The sequence below is a fragment of the Gorilla gorilla genome, chromosome 2 (assembly GCF_029281585.2).
Source record: "Gorilla gorilla gorilla isolate KB3781 chromosome 2, NHGRI_mGorGor1-v2.1_pri, whole genome shotgun sequence".
Lineage (NCBI taxonomy): Eukaryota > Metazoa > Chordata > Mammalia > Primates > Hominidae > Gorilla > Gorilla gorilla.
In genome coordinates, this window is record NC_086017.1 from 54887595 (window position 1) to 54912424 (window position 24830).

At 44.7% G+C, this 24830-nt stretch overlaps 1 protein-coding gene across 2 annotated transcripts in view; it reads left to right on the forward strand.

Annotated features, from left to right (window-relative positions):
* Positions 1–24233, forward strand: part of EXOSC7 (exosome component 7) — a 36775-nt gene extending 12542 nt beyond the window's left edge. The window contains exons 2-9 of one of the 2 annotated variants that reach the window (XR_008678650.2): positions 451–552; positions 861–955; positions 8427–8592; positions 12845–12915; positions 16616–16739; positions 18443–18598; positions 22251–22409; positions 23197–24233. Coding sequence is in view for 1 of the 2 variants with exons in the window: in XM_004033977.5 (XP_004034025.1) it covers positions 451–552; positions 861–955; positions 8427–8592; positions 12845–12915; positions 16616–16739; positions 18443–18598; positions 22251–22355 (819 nt within the window). In the remaining variant the exon portion in view is untranslated. Of the gene's footprint in view, positions 1–450; positions 553–860; positions 956–8426; positions 8593–12844; positions 12916–16615; positions 16740–18442; positions 18599–22250; positions 22488–23196 lie in introns of those variants that run through there. The other variant, XM_004033977.5, reaches the window with a different exon arrangement.
* The last annotated feature ends 597 nt before the right edge of the window (positions 24234–24830 follow it).

Here is a 24830-nt window from a genome sequence, read left to right on the forward strand (position 1 = left end):
TTGAGTTTTAGGGGTAGGAGGGCCTCAGTTGAGATGATTGTACCCTGTAGCTCTGACAACATATACTTCTTGGTGCAATTTAAGAATTGCAGATTTGGAGAGAGGTGGCTTATTTTGTCTCTTGTTCAGATCTTGTTTTTGTGTGCATATTCTGTGTAGTGGTATGTAGTATAGATTTTGCAATCAGACACAACTGGCACGGAAAACTAGCTTTGTTTTCACTAGCTGTAGGACCTTGGACAAGTCGCTCAACTTCTCTGAGTCTCCATTTCCTCATATGTAAAATAGTAATGTTGTTGTTAGCTACAAGGACAGAATTTTAGATGATCCACTAAGAGGAAAAGAGATATTCTGCATATATCTTCTCTAGGGGGAAAATGGGTGAGTCCGTTTAGGAGTCTATTGTTGATCTGGGGTGACAGCTATAGGACTGTGGTTGTTAACACCTAGGAAGACCTCCGTGTGGATGGCCGTGGCTGTGAGGACTACCGATGTGTCGAAGTGGAAACTGATGTGGTGTCCAACACTAGTGGGTCCGCCAGGGTCAAGCTGGTGAGTACTGTGACCATGGTTCAAGCCCAGGTGGAGAAATGAGTAGGCCCTAAGGAATGAGCTGCTGACGCCGTCTGGCTTTTGGAATGCAAATTGCTCTTGGGGAAATGGAAGATCCGAGCCAAACTCAGGGAGGGGGGGTCTATCCATATCTGAAAAGACTGCTCATCTCCTCCAAAGACCACTTTCCAAGTCTTAGCACTGCTCCTAAAAGAGTCCCCCAGGGGTGTATGTCCAGAAGAGGAGGGAGGTGGTGGAGTACCTGGCTGCATACTCTGAGTGAGGACTCTTCTTGCATGTGTCTGCAGGGTCACACAGACATCTTGGTGGGAGTGAAAGCAGAAATGGGGACGCCGAAGCTGGAGAAACCAAATGAAGGCTACTTGGAGTTCTTTGTTGACTGGTCAGTACTGTCTATGCAGATATTTCTAAAGATAAATGATTTTAAAGATGAAGATTCAGAAAATGAACCTCTAGTTTGCTGTTGAACCCACTTTTATACTTATCATTCAGCCATCCAGCAGGTATTTGCTGACCTCCTCCTATGTGCCAGGTACATAGTCAGGACTCTTGGCTTGAGTCCTGCCCTAGTCTTAACCACCTGGCTATTGCTGGCCTTGTTTTCCCTGTCCGATAAAGGAGGACATTTGCCAGGCAGCCTAGCACATGATTGTGATGAGGGTCAAATGAAATGATTGTGTTATGGTGCTTTGAAAAGTATACACAGTAAGGATCATTTGGTCTAAAAAGTGCTGTTTCTCTTCCTACTCTAGTTCTGCAGAAAACTGTTCATGATTTGCTTGACAGTTGAAGCCTAGGGTCAGCCAAGCAGCCTGACAGGCTGAGGAAGTGGCAGCTAGGCAGGCAGTATGGGTGCTGAGAAGAGAGAGGGCTCTGCAGTGTCTGCAGCCAGCCTTGGGCCAGAATGTCACTTCCTTCTCTGGCCAGCTTTGTGATCTCAGGCTGGTTACTCAGTCTCACTGTGGCCAAATTTCTTCATCTAAAAAATGAGGATAATAAATAATACCATGGTGATGAAGAGGAAATGAATAGAGTGAGTACCTAGCACAGTGACTGACTCCCAGTGGGCTTTCAATAAGTGTTATTTCTCCTTATTTTGTCAATAAGTTCAATAAGTATTATTAGCTCCACATTCTAGGGGTCGGGGCTTTTTATTGGGTTGCTGGCCAGGTCCCGTCTTCTATCAATTACTTTGCTTCTGGAAGCCAGGCCTTCTTGAAGTGGGTAAGGATCTCTGTGGGCTCATGCTGGGTGTAGGTATATAATGTTGACCCTGTATCAAGATCCCCAAGACCACCTCCACATTCAGAGATTGGCTAGACTTAGCATATAGTGATACTCACAGCTAAGGTTTATTACAGCAGTGAAAATGCAGTAACTTATTTGTGACATTTCTGCCCAGGAAAGCCCATTAGAGACTTAGCACCCAAGATTTTTACTGGGAGCTGGTCACATAGACACTCGTTGCTAAATACATAATGAAGTTTTCTAAAGGAAAGCAAATGTTCAGCATAAATCATATTATTTGCACAATATAGGCACAGTGGACTACCTCCATCAGTTTACTGTTGACTGGGAGCCAGGTTCCCGGATGCCAGCCAAGGGCCAACCCTGCAAACAGACCCTTCTGAAAATAGCACCTTTGGACTGCAATGGCAGCCCTTTTCTGCACAAATGTTAACCCACTTTTGTAGGGTGAGTTACAGTCTTCCAGTCTGAACTTCCATACACGGAAGCTGATTCTCATAGTACTCGTATAAGAGAAATGACAAATGAGTTCAGAGAGGGTAAGTGACTATCCCAGGGTTACAAAGCTAAAAATGCCAGCTCAGGTCTGTCCAACCTGTGAATCTTTGCTCATTTTACTTCATGCAGCCTATGGAAGCCAGCTTTGGAGGGCTGCTCTTGGGGAGTCCAAGAACTATCCATGTTCATTTTTCTGGTCAGTTTTTTTTCTAGCCCATTCCTGTCCCCTACTCTGGTCCCCCAGGTCGTCTCTCCTGGTTCTGCTCATCTTTTCTCGCCAGCCTGAGTTGTCCCATGGAATTGGCCCATCCTTTAAGTTACTGTGGATGATGGTGACCTTGTTCAAGCCCCCAACTTATCTTTTCCTTTGTTCTTGGAGGAAGCAGAATGCCTCTAGTGGCCTTGATCTGCCTAATTCAATGCAGTAAGCAGTCACTGAGGAGCAGACAATGTGTGAGGAACTGTAATTTGCTTTCTTTTTCATCTCCTTCATTACCTTCTACCTCATTCATTTTAGGCAGACCAAAGACATTCAGCCCAACCACACCAAAGAGAGGGTGTTGCCCTCAGATGCTTGGTATAGGGGATACGTTTCATTGTGGCTCTGTGTCTAAATATGACTCCAAGTTAGCCTGCTGCTCTTATCCCTTTCTTGTCCCAGCTGTAAAGGACGAGTGACTCTAGTGTGAGAGGATCCTTTGAGTTGCCTCTTCCCAAGATCTGGCTTCTAGAAGTAGCCTATCTTTCCTGGCTTAGAGTGGCTGCCTGCTGGTCTCTTTTCCTCCTCTGTGGGTCTCAAAAGGATCCCCACAGGCCCAAGAGCTCCAGTATCTAGGTAGTTCTCCTGAATTGATTTCTCAAGATGGACAGTCTCAAAGTGGCACACTTTACCTTCTTTAAGTGGCTCAGCTAATGTAATCAGCCTGGCAAGTAGAATCACCATGAGAGAGTCACAAAACCCCATTTCCTACAGAGATGGGAGAGGTTACCAAGCACTGATGGCTGCCACCTGTATCATAACCTCAATTGAGTCTTCAAGGAGCATAATTATTTTAATTGCATAAACAAGTGTTTCCTTTTATTCTGAATCAGTGAATAGGAATGGCTTCTGGACACCCGTGGATGTGCCCAGCAATAAGGGTGCCACACACCCACTCCCACCTGGACTCCAGGCATAGGGCCTCTGCTGGAGAGCTCAAGGCATTTGCCTATCCACAGGCTGAAACATAGTTGCTACCCAGTGGAAGGAAATAAATTGGTGGTGATGGTGGTGGTGGTGATGGTGGTGGTGGTGATGGTGGTGATTGATGGTGGTGAGGGTTTCTTCTGCTGCTCTGAGTCTAGTTTGATTTAATTTCTTGTTAGCAACTTCCAGTTTTAATTAAATTGCCAGGGGTAGAGAGGTCTCAGAAAACTAATTGATTTTCTGCTAACTCATTTCACTTGGTTTTGTCTACTTGGGATGATAATACATGGAGCCAAGATAGACACTGTCGCCACCTCCATAATTTACCCTGTTTCTTGGGAATGACAAAAAATCTTTGATATAGCCCTCACAGCCCTTTGGAAAGACTGCTGCACTGACCCTGAGCCCTGCTCCAGAGATGCCTGGCAGCACTGTCACTAAACTGGGAGCAAAATCTGACCTTTTCATGTCTTTGGTTTGCTGGTTGTAGCTGAGAGTAGGCTATTTTAAATGAGAACTTGGAAACTTTAGGAAAAGGTGGTTTCTATCTAAAGCCCAAAGGAAGGTAAGATTTTAGTGAGCTGGTGTGTCACCCTGCGCTGCCACTAGGCGGCGAGCCATCAAGTTGCTTCTCAGTTCTCCGACCATTGTGTTGATGGGTTTGGGACTGTGGTTTAACCTCTTAGAGAGGCTTGGGTTTTTAACTAGGGGAGTTTAGGAGAACATTTTTCATTCATAAATGTTTCAGAATGCTCTGCACTTGTCACTTCCCTTTGGGATCTTAACATTTTTCAATGTGAACACTTGTATTTTTCACTAAAATTGAACCAGAATCTTCAAGCCTGCATTGGTGGTTAGAGTCACTATATCTGGGTTCCTTGCCTGCTTAGTGCTGCTAAAGGGGACACTGTTCCTGGCTGAGGGGCTGGGGGTGGGTACAAAGCAGAGAGGCAACCTGCAGAAGCCTTTTGAGGCTAATTGTAATCAAAGTCTCCCAAGCTGATGAGATAACTCTCGCAGAAACTTCAAACAAAGGCTTGTGATGAAAACCTCAGAATGTACTTACTATTGGTCTGGTACCCATTTACAGGGAGGCTTCTGCAGGCTCAGACATGAGCACATGTACACACAGAGGAATCAGCCTTAGGGCCTGTGTTGGGGCTAGATGACTGCTGGAGGGGTAAGGCCCAGGTCAGCCCTGCCTAGGTACCCACTAGATCACTTTTTCTGCTGTGGGCCTGGCCTGACCTGGATGTAAGACTTCATAGATTTGTAGGCTAGATTGATTGCCAGGCAAGCAACAATGGGCCCAGTGTCTAGAGTCCCTTTCCAGGTAGGCATGGCCTTGATCTCAACCTACCCCAGTTAAACCAGAGATGTTCCAAGCAGGAGGGTAGAGGTGATGAGTCAGAAGGGGTGGAGAGCTGGGAGGGGTAGCATTCCCAGGATCTTAATTAGTTTATCCAGCTCAGTAAACAATTTCCCACAACTCTGGAAGAGGGACTGGTCATGCTTTATGAAGGGTCAGAATTGGTTTTGGTAAATGCAGAAAGCATTTGGTTTTATGCCCAAAAGACCAAGTGTGTACACCCCCCACTGAAGGAATAGATTGTGATGCATATGAGCAGGCAGCTACAATTACCAGCCTGTGTTTTCTTTCTCTCTCTGTCTAACAGAGCAGAGCAGCTTTTTATTTAGGGCTTCCTTGGTCAACATTCCTTGACTCCAACATTTGTTGTCTAGTAATAAGTTCCAAGACCAAAGCATACATTCATTTCCTTGAGGCAAAAGGTAAAACCAAGGAAAGTGAACCTGACTAATGTTAGACTATAAACCAAGCTTGCCAAATTACAGATTCAAGGAGAGTACAGCGAAGCATAGAAGATAAGGGCCAGGCTGCCTGGGTTAGAATTTTAGCTTACCAGGTACAGTCATCATGTGGCCTTGGACAAATTACATAACCTCTCTGTGACTCAGTTTTCTTGTTTCTAGAATGGAGTCCATACCTCCTAGGGTTGTTGTGAACATTAAATGAGTTAATACACCTAAAGTACTAAGAGTGGTGTCTAGCTCATGCTAAACATTAAAAAAAAAAAAAAAAGGTAAGGTCTCCTTGTAAAATGAGAGAGTTAGACCATCTGGGGTTTCACAGTGTCATCCCACAGGTCAGATCCCACCTGTGAGATTTTTTTTTCATGTAGGGATTTTTTTTTTTTTTTAAGGTGGACCTTAAATCAGGGCTAGAAAGTTTGCCACAGCCTCCATCATTCTCTGTTAGTTATATGTGGCCCTTTGTTCAGATACATGTAGTAACCTTGCTGACCCCTATAGGCATTTGGGTTTTTATCCTCTGGAGGTGGTCTCTAAGGCCTTTTCCAGGTCTACATTTCTGTCTAAATTTGTCAGAAAGAGTCCTTGGGCTGTGAGTGCCCAGTAGTGAAGTGGAATCCTCATTTCTCTATTCCAGCCTTTGTCTTCACACATCAGCAGAATATGGGGTCTGTGGCTTTCTTATGTTACTTAAAGCATTGTACCCCATCCCCCACCCTGAACAATTGCTTTCCGTTTTCCTAGCCTCCTCCCCAGAGTCACTGCACAGCTACGGCACCATCCAGATACAGGAGAGTTCCTTGGGCTCATGAGTCTCTAAACCTTCCTCTCTGTCTGACTGCTGGCTATGCTGGAAGAATGGGTGTGTGTGTGTGTGTGTGTGTGTGTGTGTGTGTGTGTGTGTGTGTGTGTGTGTGTTTTAAGCCATTTAAAAATAGGTAAAAATTTCCACTTTAACCCAGTGTCAAAAAAAAAACCAGTGGGGCATGGGTTTGTTGTTGTTGTTATTTTGAGACGGAGTTTCACTCTTGTTGACCAGGCTGGAGTGCAATGGTGCGATCTCAGCTCACTGCAACCTCTGCTTCGGGTTCATGTGATTCTTGTGCCTCAGCCTCCCTAGTAGCTAGGATTACAGGCATGTGCCACCACACCCAGGTAATTTTTGTATTATTAGTAGAGACGGGGTTTCTCCATGTTGGCTGGTCTCGAACCCCCGACCTCAGGTGATCCACTCGCCTTGGCCTCCGAAAGTGCTGGGATTGCAGGCGTGAGCCACCGCTCCTGGCCAGGGGCATGCATGGTTTTATAGGTAGATTAATTTAGACAGTTGGACCTGGGAAGCTCTATAAATCATCTCCCAAGGCTGTAGAAGAGTTAGTGCATTAATCCCAAAGAAATTAGTCACACCCAGGAGGATATGCCCACTACCTTCAGGGAAAGGTAAACATTTTGAGCGTAAGCATCTCTGGCTGGATTTGTGTACACAGAAATCTCTGTAGATGTATTTTTAAGCACTTAAGACCTGGGACTTAATATTGGTTGCTTAGTGTTTAAATTAGAAACAGGTTGTGTTTTGCTGGCTGTGCAAAGTAAAAACCTGGTCCCTGTTGACTTGATTATTTCACCATAAATGAGCTGCTTTTCTTGGCTCAGTGCCTGAGTCCAGCAAAGGCAGGGAACAGCGAGGTTGCTATGGCAGTAATGAAGTCTCTCTTGGGGACTTTAAAGGGGATTCTGCTGGCTCACAGTGGTAAAGGAAGAGTACACAATTAGAGAGGCAAAATTTTATGTAACAACATAGTCTGATTAATTTGGGATTCATTCTTCCACCTATATTACTAAGTGAGATTTCTTTTAGTGTTACACAAATGGGGTGGGCACTGCCATGGGCCTTCACACAGGTTTTGCTTTGCATGGAATCTTCCTGCCTCTCTGGCCTGACCAGCTCTGCTCATCCCAGGTTTGAGGTCTCCTTTAAACCTGAATGCTAATTGACACTCCTGTGCCCCCCCTCCCCCTTCCACCTCACTGTTTGCTCCGTTTGGTGAAATTCCCCTACCTCACTGGAACTGCTGGCTTTGGGTCTGCATCCACCTCACTTAGTCTCTAGGTCTCCGGTAGCTGGTTCAGGGCTGGGTACCTTACAGATGGGCAAGGGGTCAGAAGGCTTTAATATGTGATTTTTATAGAGTCCATGCTGAAACCACTGGCTTCTTACCTTTCTAGTCCTTTATTGTTACAGTAAAATGATTACTATAATGTTACTTACCTCATATACGTATTAAGGGTTTGTTTGTATTAAGCCAAAACTCTCGGAAATGTCCTGTTAAACACTTCAGTGTTTCTAGGGTGGCTAATGTTGAATCCTGTTAGTTTTGTTGAGGTTATTGGGTATAAATATCAAGAAGCCAAAAAGGGAAAAAAAAAGTTTTTCTCTTGAAAAATATCAAATGAAGGAGGTAACCTACTACTTATAAGCCACCAATCTTTCCCTTGCTTTCTTTCATTTTCCTTCTCTTCAGTATAGTGATATCTAAAGTTTCTGACAAAGCTCTGACATACTATCATACATGTCTTTTAAGTTATTCCAGAAAGGTTATTGTACTTACATTGTGGTTTTTATATTGAGAGTATCATAGTGTGTTCTAAAGCTGTGAAACTAGAGGTGGTGTATATGACGAAACCCCTCTGTAACCCAGACTGCTTCATTCCCTAGGCCTCTCAGTTTCCTAGGCCTGCCAGAGAAGAGTATTTATTATACTCTGAAGATAAGAGAGTTAATTATTATCAGCCGAGGTTCACATTACCATCACTCTCCTGTTTCTCTTTGACTAAAGATGGCTTCTGTTAGATGCTATTGGGAAATCCCATCACACACACTGACAAATCCAGGTCACAGTGCTGGTCTGGTTCATTACATGTGTCTGGAGTCAGGAAAAGTGGCAGATGCCATCCTTTCCTCATCTCAGTGACTTTCTGTCGAGCAGCTGGCTCTTCCAGCATTCTACAGGGAAACTGGAATAAAGCTTTGCCTCTTTGCTTTTTGCACTTGGAAAGACTCACCCAGTTTTTTTGTTTCTGTTTTGTATAGTTCAGCCAGTGCTACCCCTGAATTTGAAGGTAGAGGAGGTGATGACCTTGGCACTGAGATCGCTAACACCCTCTATCGGATATTTAACAATAAAAGCAGTGTCGACCTAAAGACCCTATGTATTAGTCCTCGGGAGCACTGCTGGGTTCTCTATGTGGATGTGCTGGTGAGTATCGTCGTGCTGTACTGGCTACATTCTACCTTTTGTTGGAAAGACTAGTTGGCCTATTTTCCTTCCAGCGCTTTTTTCCTCTTCAGGTGGATGCTTTCAAATTATACGGTGGGATTAGTTGGGAAAAGATGGTCTCCTATAATAATTTTTTTAAAAATTAAATACAACATAGATGTAAGCAGCATATATATAATGCCATTCTATGATAAAATTATAGTCATATCATGATAGCACCTAAAATTGCCCATAAAAATTGTCCAGGAAGAGTAAAACAAGAGATGGTCTCTGGATGGTGCCAGACAGAGTTCATGGGCAGAATTTAAACAGGTTGGTACATTCTGTGTGGAAGGATGATTAGCTCTTTACATGCATTTTCATTTAAACCTTATAAACCTGTTACAAATGGACACTGTTATATTTCCCATTTATAAGTGAGGAAACTGAGACAGAGAGAGGTAAATCAACTAGCCCAAGAGGTCTCAGCTTGTGAGTAGTGCTGTTGAGTCTCAAAGCCAGGTCTGTATGATGTGAACACCTGGTTTGACTTCACTATGCCATCATTTCTTTTAAGCACCTCAGAACCTGCCTGCCCTTAGTTTCCTGGATGAGGCCCCAGAAGCCCTGCCTCCTCCCACACAGAGTCTACTACCCTGGGAGTCTTTTGAGTCCAGCCCGTCATTTCTTCCCTTGTACTTTGCCTCCCAAATACTCCTCTACCCAGGTTTTGGCACTCGACAGTAACTTCTCTGTGTAGCTCTAATTAATTTTGTTTTTTTTTTTTTTTTTTTTTTTTGAGATGGAGTCTTGCTCTGTCACCCAGGCTGGAGTGCAATGGCGTGATCTTGGCTCACTGCAACCTCTGCTTCCCAGGTTCAATCGATTCTCATGTCTCAGCCTCCTGAGTAGCTGGGACTACAGGCACATGTCACCATGCCTGGCTCATTTTTGTATTATTAGTAGAGATGGGGTTTCATTGTGTTGGCCAGGCATGTCTGGAACTCCTGACCTCAAGTGATCCACCTGCCTCGGCCTCCCAGAGTGCGGGGATTACAGGTGCAAGCCACTGTGCCTGGCCTTAATTTTGCTTTTGTATAATCACGTAGCAGTTGGTTGCTTGTTTATATATAGGCTCTTGTTAGGTCTGTTTTGAACCATGAGATTAGCAACTACATCTTCCACTTCAGATGAAGGACAAACAGCTAAGCTATTGGCCAAATAGATTCTTTAATGAATGTGCAGATAAAGGAGATCTGTGAACTGATGGTGAACTTCATGAAAAGAAACAGCCTGGCTCTGCATGTTGGCTCTATTGAGACAGGGTGGAGTTTTCTAGATATTTTTAAATTAATTTGATATTGGATGGAGCATAGTCAAAAGGTAGCAGTGGTAACCATTATCTAGCAGGTTACTGTTGCAATGCTACCACTAATAGGTAAAAATAATGAAATTACAGATCTATTTGCTTTTTTTCCATCTCTGATAAGTGGGATGTACCTTGTAGTATGATTCCTACTAAGTTGGCAATTTTTCAGGTCCTGGGTTTGAGGAGGTGGGACCTGGCAGCCTGTAGTCCTTACTAAGGATGGTAGAGGCAGGCTTCATAGTTGCCCAGGGAGGTGCAGCCCCATGACGTGAACTCTCCAGTTCCATCCTATGTCTGAAGAACTTTATGTCCCCTCCCCTCCCCCACTAGAGAAAGTTAAGACACAAGTGTTGTGGCACACTGCATTTGTCCTTTTGTAATCCTATGTTCATCCTCAGTATTCATGCACACTTGTAGTTTTGTAGGATGGCCCAGTGATGGGGACTGATGTGCTTTTGATTCAGTCAGTTAAAGTCAAAGCAACAGAAGCCTGTTCTATTAGGGAAGGCTTTTACAAAACTGATGACTACTGGGACATTATCTCAGCTCAGAAGCAGCCCTCTTCAGTGAGCAGGGGATGGATACATGGTGCGCAGGAGTATCCAGGGGAATGTGCATTGTGTCCCTGTCATCTGTAGACCTTTCTTTTTAAGACTCCTGGCATTTGGATTTCTTCTGAAATATTTGTTTTAAGGGTTTTGCTTATTTTGGAAGAAGACATGAGCTTTTAAAATGTTGTCGTTTTCTGACCGGGCACAGTGGCTCACACCTGTAATCCCAGCACTTTGGGATGCCAAGGCAGATGAATTCCCTGAGGTCAGGAGTTCGAGACCAGCCTGGACAACATGGTGAAACCCTGTCTCTACTAAAAATACAAAAATTAGCGGGGCATGGTGGCGCACACCTGTAATCCCAGCTACTGGGGAGACTGAGGCAAGAGAATTGCTTGAACCTGGGAGGTGGAGGTTGCAGTGAGCCGAGATGGTGCCACTGCACTCCATCCTGGGCAACAGAGTGAGAATCCATCTTTAAAAAAAAAAAAGTTGTCATCTTCAGAAAAGTTTTTAATGAATTAGAAAAGCATTTTTGAAAATTGTATTATTGATGAGGCTGATCCATTTTTGGCATTCACATAATTTTCATCAGTGGATGGGTGATATACTGAATAGATTGAGTCCATGTTTGAAGCGAGGTGGTGGAAATCTGTGAAGCAATCCTTGAAGCAAGACAGTAGAAAAGAAACCTCCTAATTTCTTTTTACCAACTGGTCTGGTTAGTCCTCAGACAGAGCCCATGTTCAAACAGATATTTGCTGGGCACCCTGCCATGTTTTCATACTTACTTACTTCAAACCTATTACAGTCAGATGACCCACCTGTTTCCAGTATTGGTTTTTTTTCCCCCAGTTCGGTTATTTTATGAGAGTGAAAATTTAACTTCATGGAAATTTCACTTTGCTTTGCTCTTTATAGTTCTCTAATGGCATCAGTTTTTACTCCAAGAGGGAAAACTGTTAGAACTTTGCTGCACTAACAACACACAGCTGACCTTTGGTGGGGTGATTGGTCACAAGGCTGTCTTTTGATGGGTTCTTTCACAAATAATCACTAACCTTCTTCCTCATAGCACCCCTTCTGTTGGGCTCTGGGGATAAAAGGATGAACAAAACTACAGAGTCCCAGCCTTTAAGAGTTCACAGTTCAACTGCAGAGGAGATAGACTCTAAACAAAAACAGAACTACATGACTTTTCTTTCTATGTGTGACTTCTCACCTTTCTTATTTGGGGCAGCCCAGTCGGCTTTATTCCATAACCTCAGGCCAAGGCCTCTCTAAAATGAGGACAGAAGGATATGCCACCTTCCAGTTAAATGTGCTCTAATTTTCCCTGCTAGATGAGCACACGTAAGTGCACTCAACACTTTCGCTCATGGGCAGAAGCTTGTCTGAGAGACTTTAGTTTTCATTATAAGTAATGTAAAACACGTAGTATTTCATGTCTGAGCATCAGATATACATTGATCATTACATACGAGAGGTAATTACACTAGTAAATGTGAACCTAGTAGCAGCTGCAACATCAGTAGCCACTGTTTTCTCCTTGTTTGGAGGCCAGGCATATGTTAGCAAAGATTGGAGTAACACTTGGAGTACAATTGGGAGCTATCTGGGGCAAAATAAAGGTGATCAGTCCCACCTTCAGGGCAGCCCCAACTGCCTGAAGTGCCTGTGAGAGGAGCCCACCACAAGCCATGACCTCTGAGTGTTGGTACCACAGCCCTGCCAACTGTGACCTTGTGTGCATGGGCCACGTAAGCACAGCTATGACAAGGCAGTGCCTGTAATTAGGGTGAAGGACTGTGTCAGTGAGTTGGAGTCACTGCATGGCTAGCCAGGAGAGCAGCCACGTGTTATCTTTATTTTATAAACACACAGTCAGCATTTCTTAGAAATCAGTGTCCTTGACCACAGAATAGATTTAGGGAAAGAAAAAAAAAAAAATCAGTGTCCTGGCCGGGCGTGGTGGCTCATGCCTATACCCCAGCACTTTGGGAGGCTGAGGTAGGCAGATCACTTTTGGTCAGGAGTTCAAGACCAGCCTGGCCAACATGGTGAAACCCTAAAATACAAAAATTAGCTGGGGGTGGTGGCGCACACCTGTAATCCCAGCTATTCGGGAGGCTGAGGTGGGAGAATTACTTGAACCTGGGAGGCAGAGGTTGCAGTTAGCCAAGATTGCACCACTACAATCCAGCCTGAGTGACAGAGCGGGACTCTGTCTCAAAAAAAAAAAAAAAAAGCAGTGTCCTTTAACTGGGGTAATACTTAAAGTAATAAATGATGTTTGGTTTTTTTTTCCTTTTTCAATTCCTGTCTCCCTTAGCTGCTGGAATGTGGTGGAAATTTGTTTGATGCCATTTCCATTGCTGTAAAGGCTGCTCTCTTCAATACAAGGTAAGTCTTCCTAGAAACAGCTCTGTGAACCTGTGGAGAACCAGAGCAGACACTTGTAATGGAACACTGAGGAAATTTCTATTGTAGCTCATATGTGAAGATAACAGGGGGTTTTAACATTGAAAATGGTGACATCTAACGTTAAACTCCAGAAAAGATAGATTTCGTAAATTAAAACTACATATATACATATATTCTGTATTTATTTCTTGTATTGTTATTTTTATAAATAGACACCTACCATTTAGAAAAATATTAGAAAACTACAGAGAAGCCAAAAAGAGTAGACACCACCTACAGGCCAACTATCCAAATACTATTACTGGGTGAACTCTATGGGGGGCAAGGATTTTGCCTGTTTTGTACTTGCCTATATTCCTAGCACCATGAACAGTACCTGACACATAGTAAGTGCTTGCATATTGCTTGATTGTACACATGTGTGTTCTAAAAGCAGGGTAACAGGCTTCCCTTTGGTTTAAGAAGAGGAAATGGCTATTCCACATGGTTCAGCTTTCCAAACAGGTTGTGTAGAAGGGACAAGTTGCTATACTTTTTTGGAGTTGACATTTATTCTGACTGATTGACCTTTCCCCCTTTTATGCTCCAAGTACTTTGAGGAAAATTTGCAGCATTTATGAGTAAATACGTGGGATAGGGTGTTCATCCTATGAGAGAGCCTACATTTAGGTAGCAGCGGATCCTATTAAAAAACGAGGATTAGAAACTTCTAGGGATATAACCTAAGGACATAATTGAATAAATGAGCAAAGATGTTTATTCTAGGGTGTTCATCACGTCCTAGAATAAACATTACACTGCTTTGTAATGGTAAGAAACTGGAAACAACCTGAGTTTCACAATGGAGGGGATTGAAGTCCACACAGCAGCCTATTTAAGGGCATATTAATATGGAAAATAGTTCACTAAATGCAGTCCCCTCATCCTGGTTTTTGTTTGTTGGTTTGTTGTATTTTACTTTGGTAGTTCTTATATTTAATGTGTCTGGAAATATGTACCCCCAAGTAATCACTGTAGTTATTTCTCAGTGCTCATATTTTGGCCAACATAACATTTACCTGTTTTTTAGAGCTTTTCTATGATGAGTTTAGACTCCCTGTGTAATTTAGAGCAGACAAAAATTGCAGGCTGGAATATTTGCTGAGAATGAAAGCTGTAGAGTCCCCCACCCCTAGCTGTGCCACTAGGCTCCTTGTTGAGACTATTTGAAATGTGAGCCTGGCACTCTTGGCCACCGTGGGAGCTTGCATGCCAGATCCCACAGCAGTAGCTGGTGCTCGGGCCCTGTTGGGGAAGGAAAGGAAGCTGTCATCTGATTTATCTTGAGCCTCAGAAATGACTCCCCATCTGCCAGCTGGTTCCTATAGGCACCCAGGCAAAAAGAGAGATTGGGAACCAGACGAGGCTGTTTAGCTGTGGGGGAGTTGCTGGCCAAACTGTATACCAGAAAGGTTAACCCAGCTGCTCAGGTAGGGGAGGACACCTGTCATGGACACAGCCATAGTCTCATCCTCAGACCAAGAACAGCCCTGCAGGCAGCAAGGAATGGGGACTCTAAGGCATCAAGTCCCCCTGGTATGTGGAGAGACTATTGGCATATTCAGGGTCCTTTAGAAGGGTAAAGGTCACCTGAGGGTATTCTTTAGCCCTTCTGCCCAGTCATGTTGTAGCCAAAGGGTTGGGAAATTGGGAGTTACTGTGCGTGCGTGTGTGTGTGTGTGTGTGTGTGTGTGTGTGTGTGTAAATGGTTGACGACTTGTTCAAATAGGATATTACTTAGTAGAACTTCCTCTGATGGGAAGGCTCCAAATGGGGAAGACCCTTACAGAACTCCTTGGCCCTTGTCAACATTCTCTGGCTGAAACTCCCCTGATCTGATCTAGATGTTGTGTATGGATCTAGATTGTGTATGGCCTTGTGTATGGATGGCCAGCAGGGCTCAATCATGGGGGGTTTTGTTAGAGGAACTGGGAAAAGTACCAATGCTGTTTCCATTACAGTAGCTGGATGGACCACCTCTTCCTTCCTGGCTCCTCCAACCCAGCCTGAAGTGAATTGACTTTATAGGTTAAATGTGTTTTTCAGTACCCAGCTGAAGAAACAGAATGTTGCCAGCACCCCAGAAGCATCCCACACCTTCTGTACCCCCATGCAATTACACTCACTGATGATAACCAGCATCTTAAAAGAATAGATTACTTTTGTACTTGATATAAATGGTATCATATACTATGTTCTGTTTTGTGTCTGCCTCATTCACTAAGCATTGTGTTTTGAGAGATCTATGTTGCTGCCTTAGTCATAGCTTGCTTTTTGCTGTATGGTGTTCCATTGTGTGACTTTGTCCAGTCTGCTGTTTATCCAGTCTACTGTCCAGTCTGCTGTTGCTTATCAGTCTACTGTTGATGGCCATCTGGTTCATTTCCAGTTTGAGGCTATTACAAATAGGGATGGGCATCATGAACATTTTGTGCATGTCTTTGGTGCACATATTTCTCTATTTCTGTTAGGGAGGAGTGTTCTGGGTTATAGGGTATGGCTATCTTTAGTTAACGGTAGATGCTGCCAGTTTCACAAAGTGTTTTACTAGTTAACACTTCCACCAGCAGTGTATGTAAGAGTTCCGGGTTGTTTCACATTTTTGTCAACTCTTGCTTTTTTTTTTTGAGATGGAGTCTCACTCTGTCTCCCAGGCTGGACTGCAGTGGCGTGATCTCAGTTCACTGCAACCTCCACCTCCCAGGTTCAAGTGATTCTCTTACCTCAGCCTCCCAAGTAGCTGGGATTACAGGTGTGCGCCACCACACCCAGCTAATTTTTGTATTTTTAGTAGAGATGGGGTTTCACCATCTTGGCCAGGCTGGTCTCGAACTCCTGACCTCAGGTGATCCTCCCGCCTTGGCCTCTGAAAGTACTGGGATTACAGGCATGAGCCACCGTGCCTGGCGTTTTTTTTTTTTTTTTTTTTAATAGTTATTTTGGTTGTGCCTTGGTATCACAGTGTAGTTTTAATTTGCATTTTTAATAGATATTTAAATTGAGCAGCTTTTCTTGGTTTATTGGCTACTCGGACAGCCTCTTTTATGAAGACATCCAAATATGTTCTACGTTTGAGTCTTTTGTCCATTTTTCTATTGGGCTGTCTTTTTTTTTGTTTAACAGGAATTCTTTATGTAGTCTGTCAGGTAGTATTTTATCTCCCCAGATTATATTTTTGTTTTTAAATGATGTCTTCTGATATACAGAAGTTCATGATGTTATAATTGAATATGGAACTTTTTTCCCTTTCTGTATCCTTTTCAAGAAATAGTTGTCTACTCCAAGGTCATGCAGATGTTTTTTTCTAAACGCTTTATTGTCTTGTCTTTTATTTTTTTATATCTATGGTCTATTTGGTATGGCTTCGTGTGTGTGGTGTGAGGTAGGGATTGAGATTCTTTTTTTTCCATTGGGATATCTGATTGACCCAGCATCATTTTCTAAAAGATGCCTTTCCTCATCGCACTGCGGTGCCTCCTGTGTGCTTTTGACAGGGATGACAGGGATGAGGATGATAAAGAATAGGCATAGCGTGTCTTTCTCTTGTGAGACACAGGGATTCCAACTCCTATTCTCAATCTTAAAAAGAAGTTATTTTTCCTCCTCCAAGTGGGAATTTTACTAGTGCTTCTGCTTCCAGGATACCAAGGGTTCGAGTTCTGGAGGATGAAGAGGGGTCGAAGGACATTGAATTGTCTGATGACCCTTATGACTGCATACGACTAAGTGTGGAGAATGTCCCCTGCATTGTCACTCTGTGCAAGGTATAACTTGTATTTTATGGTTTTTGTCTTCCCTGTGGGTGTGGGTCTCCTCTAATCCCAACCTGCTGAGGTTACTTAATAAGTTAAGAAGTTGTAATATCACACACCATATAGAAGTAGCTTTTACCCAAATCCAATAATTTGGTTATACTAGAAACCACTACCACGAGTAGCTCTTTCTTTTCTTTTTAATTGGAAGATACGATGTGGTCCTGGGAGCCATGAGTGTGTTTGTAGTAATAGTAGCCAGAGTTTGTTAAGCTCCTTCCACATACCATGTGCTTCACTAAAGCACCATGTCTTTTAATTACCTCAACTCTATGGGGTCTAGGGTGGTTGAGTAGTGGCAGGGTGGCGAACACTGTCCCCCCTATGAAATGGGAGGTTGGAGCAGGTCTTGGGTATCATGAGTGGTTTTCTCATAGAGGGCTGTAGAGCTGAACAGAGGGCTGTGGAGCTGAACATCAGGCTGATGTGATATATAACTAATGCTGCCCCAGGCTGTGCAAAGAGGCCTGTATTGGCTATTGACTGGGATTGTAGCTAATTCCACTCAGGATTCATTATCTCAAAATAAAGCTAAACAGGTCAGGTTTCATTCCACTGAAATCACTTCATGAATAGGATGTGGTGAAGTGTTCAGACAACAGGATGGCAGGATGTTGGGTCTTGGCTTCTTTTTTTTTTTTTTTTTGAGACAGTCTTGCTGCAACACCCAGGCTGGAGTGCGATGGCGCGATCTCAGCTCACTGCAACCTCCGCCTCCCAGGTTCAAGCAATTCTTCTGCCTCAGCCTCCCAAATAGCTGGGATTACAGGCACGTGCCATCATCCCCGCCTAAGTTTTGTATTTTTAGTAGAGATGGTGTTTCACCATGTTGGCCAGGCTGGTCTCAAACTCCTGACCTTGGGTGATCTGCCCACCTCAGCCTCCCAAAGTGCCGGGATTACAGGCATAAGCCACCGCACCTAGCCGGCTTGTTCTTTCTTATTGTTTATTTGTTTTGAGACAGAGTGTTGCTCTGTTGCCCAGGCTGGAGTGCAGTAGCTCAATCTAGGCTCACTGCAACCTCTGCTGCAACCCCCCCACCCGCCCCGGCTCAACCTCAAGCGACCCTTCCACCTCAGCCTCCCAAGTAGCTGGTACCACAGGCTCACACCACCATATCTGGCTATTTTTTTGTATTTTTGGTGGAGACAGGGTCTTGCCATGTTGCCTGGGCTGGTCTCAAACTCCTGAGCTCAAGCAATCCATTTTCCTCAGCCTCCCAAAGTGCTGGGAGGCATGAGCCGCTGCGCCCAGCCTTTGGCTTGTTCTTGAGTGTGTCCCTTAGCATGGACCCTCTTGATTCCCCCTTGCCATCAGTGAAACGTCCATGTGGCCTTGTGTGTGAATTTCTCCCTTGTGCCCCTCTGTTGGAAAGCCTTGGTGGCCTTTGTCTTGGTTGGTCTCTGAATTCTAGTTTTAAACCCCCTTGCCCTGTTTTTCCATATCGTGTTTTTATTGTACCACCCACACAGTGGCCTGTGAGAATTGTTGAACAATCCCTCAGCTGTTTTCCTCGTGAGCAGAATCTAAAATAAGACCTGGAATGACCAGTGCAAATGCTTTGCTTGGTGTAGAGATTCCCACCACGAGGCCATCAGGGGTGGGACTCTGGGGCCTGCGTGACCCACTGTGTGCCATGCACCCTGCCTTTGCAGATTGGCTGTCGGCATGTGGTGGATGCTACTCTTCAGGAGGAGGCCTGCTCGCTGGCCAGCTTGCTGGTGTCGGTGACCAGCAAGGGAGTTGTGACGTGCATGAGGAAAGTGGGGAAGGGCAGCCTGGACCCAGAGAGCATCTTCGAGATGATGGAGGTGAGGCCTTAGTTCTGAGGAAGGTGCGGGGACCTGGCCGGGGTGCCTGCTGCTTCCTGCTCCCTTGGTCATACCGTGGGGATTCTCCCCATTCACAGCCTTGACCCCAAACTTGGAGGTTTGGGAACAGCTGGTTTGAGCCAGGGGTCTGCTGACCTAATCAAGGGGGGTTGTGGGGTGGATACTCTGGACTGGGAGGTAAGGAGCCTACCAGTAACCATTAATTTGTCCTCAGTAAGTACCCCCCATCTCATTTCTATGTGTTTAAATAAGACTGTTGGACTTTCATAATGTAAAGAGCCACTCGTAACTCCAAAAGTGCAGGCCTTTGTGACTTGATGAGGGAATAGAATTCTTGGCTCACTGCTTCCTGTCCCTAGAAGTGGGTGAGTAAAGGTGGAAGCATGGGCTGAAGTGTGGCTGTCTCCCAAATTCATTACAGCTCTAGAAGTGTTTAAATGGAGACAAGCAGGGATGGTGAGAAATCTGACCCACTGGAGTTGGGTTGGGTTGCCCCCATCCCTAGCAGAGCCATCAGGGCACTTCTACAGTTCTCTGTACTGTTTGCCCCACATGTCTTTCACCTCACTGGCCTGGAAGCCCCGCAGGGTAGGGACAGGGTCCTGCTCACCTGTTTCCCAGACCTTCTTTCCCCTATATCCACCTCACCTTTCTGACTGATTGACTGACTGAACTTCCAGGAACAGAGTTAGCAGGATCTGATTATTCATACTTTCTTGTAACCTCTATATCACCACACATGCCCAGAGATCATTGCTTAATAGCAAGCACTCTTCTTTTGTGTTTAGAAACAATGACTTCATACTGAAGAATCCAAGAACATGGCATCTACTTTCTCTCTTTATCATGTTATTTAAAAGGCCAAAATGAGCACTGTATATAGCATGGAGTTCCCAACCATGGGCTGTGAGGGTGTACTGCCCTGGCTGCAAACCTGGCTCTGGGCCATAGTCCCCCTCATCTGCAAAGTGGGACTGATAATAGTAATATCTGCCCAGACACTGCTGAGGTTGTTACTAGGATGATGTGAGGTGTAGAGGTGAAGCACATGTCACAGTGCCTGATACGTCATCAGTTCTCAGCTAATGGCAGCTCTTATTGTCTGTGCTCCATGAAGCATCCTGAGTTCAAATTTCTCCAGACTTAATGCTGCATAAATTCTACCAAAGTCCTCTAGGCAAGGGACTGTCAAACCTTGTTTTAGAAGGTACTCTTCCCCCTCCCAGGAGAGTTTATGAGAATTTCTCTAAACAGCAACAACAAGCACAGTAAACAAATAGCTGAAGTTTATTGTGTGTGTACTATGTGCCAGATACTGTTTTCACTGCTTTAAATATATCATTTAGTCCTCAACAACCTGTGAGGTAACTATTATTATTGTCGTCATTTTTACAGATGAGGAAACTGAGGCACACAGAGGATAAGCAGCTTGCCTACAGGCCTCCCTGGTCATAAATACTGGAGCTAGGATTTAAACCAAGACTGTGTGCGTCCAGAGCCCCTGCTCCCAGCCACTGTGCAATGTCAGCCTTATAAACCAGATCTGCCCTGGCTGTCATAGATGGCAGAACCAGAGCTCTGTTCAGTGAGCTGAGCTTTGTCCTCCCCTCAGGTTTGGGGGATGAGGTCTGCTAACTCTGGACAGGGGACTATAGCTCTGTGGCCCTGTCTTACTGTTTATCTCACACAGGGATGCAGCAATCTGGAAAATGACTCGGTGGAGCTGAGAGCCTTGCGGGTAGTTGTGCAGGCTGCCACCCCTAGCCTCTGCAGTTGCTTTCCTGCATCTGGATTCAGAGGCGTCAAGGCCCTCTCAAGTCCTGGCATCCTGTCCATCTCATCTCCTCTTGTTGTCCTCTCTCCCCACCCTCATGTATATGAATAATCAGTACCCCTATTTGACAGACTCAGACTTTTTTTTCTTTTTCTAATGTTATGGGAAAATCTTTCCAAAGGCCCTTTTTTTTTTTGAGATGGAGTCTCACACTATCACCCAGGCTGGAGTGCAGTGGTGCGATCTCAGCTCACTGCAACCTCGACCTCCCTGGTTGAAGTGATTCTGCCTCCGCCTCCTGAGTAGCTGGGACTGCAGGTGCCCGCCACCACTCCCAGTTAATTTTTTTGTATTTTTAGTAGAGACGGGGTTTCACTATGTTTGCCAGGCTGGTCTTGAACTCCTGACCTTGTGATCTACCGGCCTCGGCCTCCCAAAGTGTTGAGATTACAGGCATCAGCCACCGCATCCAGCCCCCAAAGGCCTTTTTGACCTTTAACCCTGACTTTGCATTTCATAGAGGTGATCACTTCCCAGCCTTTTAGATCGAAATCATCTTTTCAGAAGAGTTTTAGTCATACTTGGGATCTCATCCCATGTTACAGTTAGGGGCCAGGAGAGAAGACACACAAGTCATTACTCTGGGGAGAATACACCTGTAACTGAAGAGATTGAGGCAGGGATTTAGGCATGGATGTTTTTATCTCAACATTGTTGAGAATGGAACCAGTGGCAGAGTTGAATCCAAACTGCTATGGGAATGTGAAAGACCTGATAAGGTAGAGATTTGTGGTTCTTTGTATTCTTAAAATGATTCTTGGGCCCAGAGACAGAATAACAGTTTCATAAAGAAAAATATATTTTTTTATATTGGGGTGGTGGTTGTTTTTTGAGACAGGGTCTTGCTCTGTTATCCAGGCTGGAGTACAGTGGCACAGTCACAGCTCACTGCAGCCGTGACCTCCTGGGCTCAAACAATCCTCCCATCTCAGCCCCCTGAGTAGCTGGGTCTACAGGCACATACCACCATGCCCAGCTAATTTTTAGTTTTTTGTAGAGACAGGGTTTCACTCTGTTGCCCAGTCTGGTCTTGATCTCCTGGCCTCAAGCAAAATCCTCTTGCCTTGGCCTCCAAAAGTGCTGGGATTACAAGCATGGGCCACTACTCCCAGCCATATTGAGTTTTTTTGTTTTGTTTTTGTTTTTGTTTTTGTTTTACCTCTCGTGTCTGCTGTGTAGGGACTGATTATTAATTTTGTGGGTTGTCCCTCTTGATGTGTTTTGATTCCAACATTTCACTGCCTTTAGCATCTCAGCATGGCAGTAAACACCAAAGATCCCATCCAGGTACTGACTTTGGTCACACCTGAGCAGTTCTGCTTAGAGGCTTCATGGGAGGTGAATGAGAAGCTGCTTACTAAAATGTCCTTGGCATCATCTGTTTCTTCTCCAGACAGACTCTGGATTCCCTGTGGTCTCCCTATAGTACAGTGTCACCTGGCTGTACCCAAGCCCAGATTTGATTGACAACTTTGTTGCTTGTTGCAGTGGCAGCAGGATAGTGAAGCATGAGCTAATGGCCAGGGCAGGCTTTGCTCTTCTCTGTTTGTTGCCTGGTGGGGGCTGGTGTTTGTCTCTCTTTTTTATTTTTTTGATATGACGATTTTTACAAAATTTATTATGTTGTTGGGGTTTGTGGTTTTTGTTTTAATTTGCTTTAATTAAATAAAAGTCCTCTAAGGCAGATGGAATGTGTACAATATCAGAAAGACTAGCTGGCAGAAAAGAATGCTTTTCTGGTCAGAGTGTGTGTGCCTTACAAGGGGGCGTGTGCTCTCTCCCGTCCCTTCTCCACAGACTGGCAAGCGTGTGGGCAAGGTGCTGCATGCCTCCTTGCAGAGTGTTCTGCACAAGGAAGAAAGCCTGGGGCCCAAGAGACAGAAAGTTGGATTCCTGGGATGATTTGCAGATCAACTGCTCAACTGTGGATTGTTTTTTACTTTTCCTTTTAAACCGGTTCGTATATATTTTTCTTCGCTGTTACGAATTTACAGCAACATTTGTACATGTAAAATTAAAGGCTATTTTCTGGTCTGGTTTGGTATGTCTAGAGTTCTTCAGTTGAAGCCAAGGCACCATTCAGTGACCCATCTGGGTCTGGCCCTTATCTAGTGAGTGGCAGGCAAATCCAGAGCTCTGCCACCAAGGGAGACCCCCACAAGCTGGAGTAAAGACCTGACAGAAACTGGTTTACAGGAAATGCTTATGATATGTATTTTGTGAATTTTTTTCCCCTTGAAGAACTTTAAAAATAAGAATCACAAAGAAAAATTCATTCACCTTGTGTATTTGGGTGGTTCTGGGAGAGGAAAAAAGAGGAGGCACTCTGCTGCAGGTACACACCCAGGGCGTCTGTCTGTCTGGTTAGCCATCCCAAATCCTGGGAAAGTCCAGCTCTGACTTCCTGCCCTCCAAGAGATCTGAATGGAATTCCCTAGGTTCAGGGGCTTTAGTGGCAGCCACTTTGGCCCTTAGCCATCCTTTCTTATCACTCTTGTTTTGAAATTGCTTTGTGTTTTATAACCACTCCCTAGTGTTTCCTAAGATTTTGTTTTGTCAGCATTAAGAAGGCAGCTTTCAAGATGTTGGCATTTGATAATTCAGCTGCCTTCATGCTCTCAGCATTGAAAGGAAGACTATGCTTGCTGGCCCAGAAGGCTCTTCCTATAAGCCTGTAGTCTCACTGTGCAGTGTGTTAAAATTAAGTCTTCATGTGTAGAGCAGCCTTTGTTTTTTTTTCTAGGGGAACTGAAACTCCTAAATCTTAAAACACCCTGGGGAAGGAGCTGATTCACGAAGGAGAGCATTTCAACCGTGGCATTTGCTCTCTGCATTCCAGTTAGACAAATGGGGTAAGGCGTTAGGAATTTATCACCAAATGGAAAGAACATAATGTGAGCGGAAGCCCTTGGGACTGCTTCCAGAGGTCCTGGTGTGGGCGTTCCTCCCAGCAAGGCCAGGTCCATCCCTGTGGAGAGAAGCAGCTGCCTAGACTTGGGCTTAATGGGGGAGCTTCTGCCCTGTTGAGAGCACAGCCTGGGTTTTCATCTTTTATGTTTCTTCAGTGACTATCTACAGGCACCATGACAGTGTTCCCAACAAGGCAGAAATCAGCCTGGTCTCTCCTTCCCTGCTCCTGGTTGACTGCCTGTGACATGACAAAACATTGGCAGTGGTGGCGCAGAGATGCAACTCGAGTGTGAATAAAGTTTAGAAGCGTTTGCTTTTGATGGTTGATTCCAGTGGATCATTTTGAGATGCATAAATTAGAATGGGTACTGTCATATATGTCAGACTCAGCTCTGCTTCACTTCCCTTCAGACAGACAGATGAGGCTTTGCCATGCCAGTGGTACAACAAGCAGCTACCCAGCTTGGATGGCTGGCTAAGCGCTTCCAGTAAAAATGGAAAAAGAAGAGAAAAAGTTGGTGGAATCTGTTTCTAGCCACCCCATACCTTTCCCTGAAGGCCACCCCTACATGTAATATACGTATATTGCAAATGAAACAAAACACCATATGAGCAGGGACTCTCCAGGAGAGGCATTTATTGGAAAGATCTGATTGTTGCAACTCTCAGAGTGAGAGAAGAGAAAACTGAAGACAGAGACTGGCAAAGACTTGGAAAAATATTATCCTGGGACAGACCTGTTTCATCCAGCAGAGCCACAGCTGTCTTTAGTGGTCTTTAAATAAACATTAGGTAGAAGAACATTGAAGTTGGTCAAAGTAAGGGCGGAGTATAAGAAATGCAATGTTAAATAATATTCAAGTGGGTTTTTGTCTCTGATTCTTTAGTCTTTCAAATCACCAGTTAATTTTTTTTCTTTTTTTTGTTTTTAGAGATAGGGTCTCACTCTGTCACCGAGGCTGGAATGCAATGGTGCAATCATAGCTCACTGCAGCCTCAAACTTCTGGGCTCATGTGATCTTCCTGCCTTCCTGGGACTGCAGGCATGCCAACATGCCCAGCAAATTATTTTTTTAAAATGAGGGTCTCACTATGTTGCCCAGGCTGGTCTTGAGTTCCTGGCCTCAAGCAATCCTCCTGCCTTGGCCTCCCAAAGTGCTGGGATTACAGGCATGAGCCACTGCACTGGGACATGAGTTTAGATTTTTTTCTCGTTGTTGAGACGGAGTCTCGTTCTTTTGCCAGGCTGGAGTGCAGTGGCGCGATCTCACCCACTGCAGTCTCTGCCTCTCGGGTTCAAGCGATTCCCCTGCCTCACCCTACTGAGTAGCTGGGACTACAGGCGTGCACCACCACACCTGAGTAATTTTTTTAATTTTATTAGAGACAGGGTTTCACCATGTTGGCCAGGATGGTCTTGATCTCCTGACCTTGTGATCCGCCTGCCTCGGCCTCCCAATGTGCTGG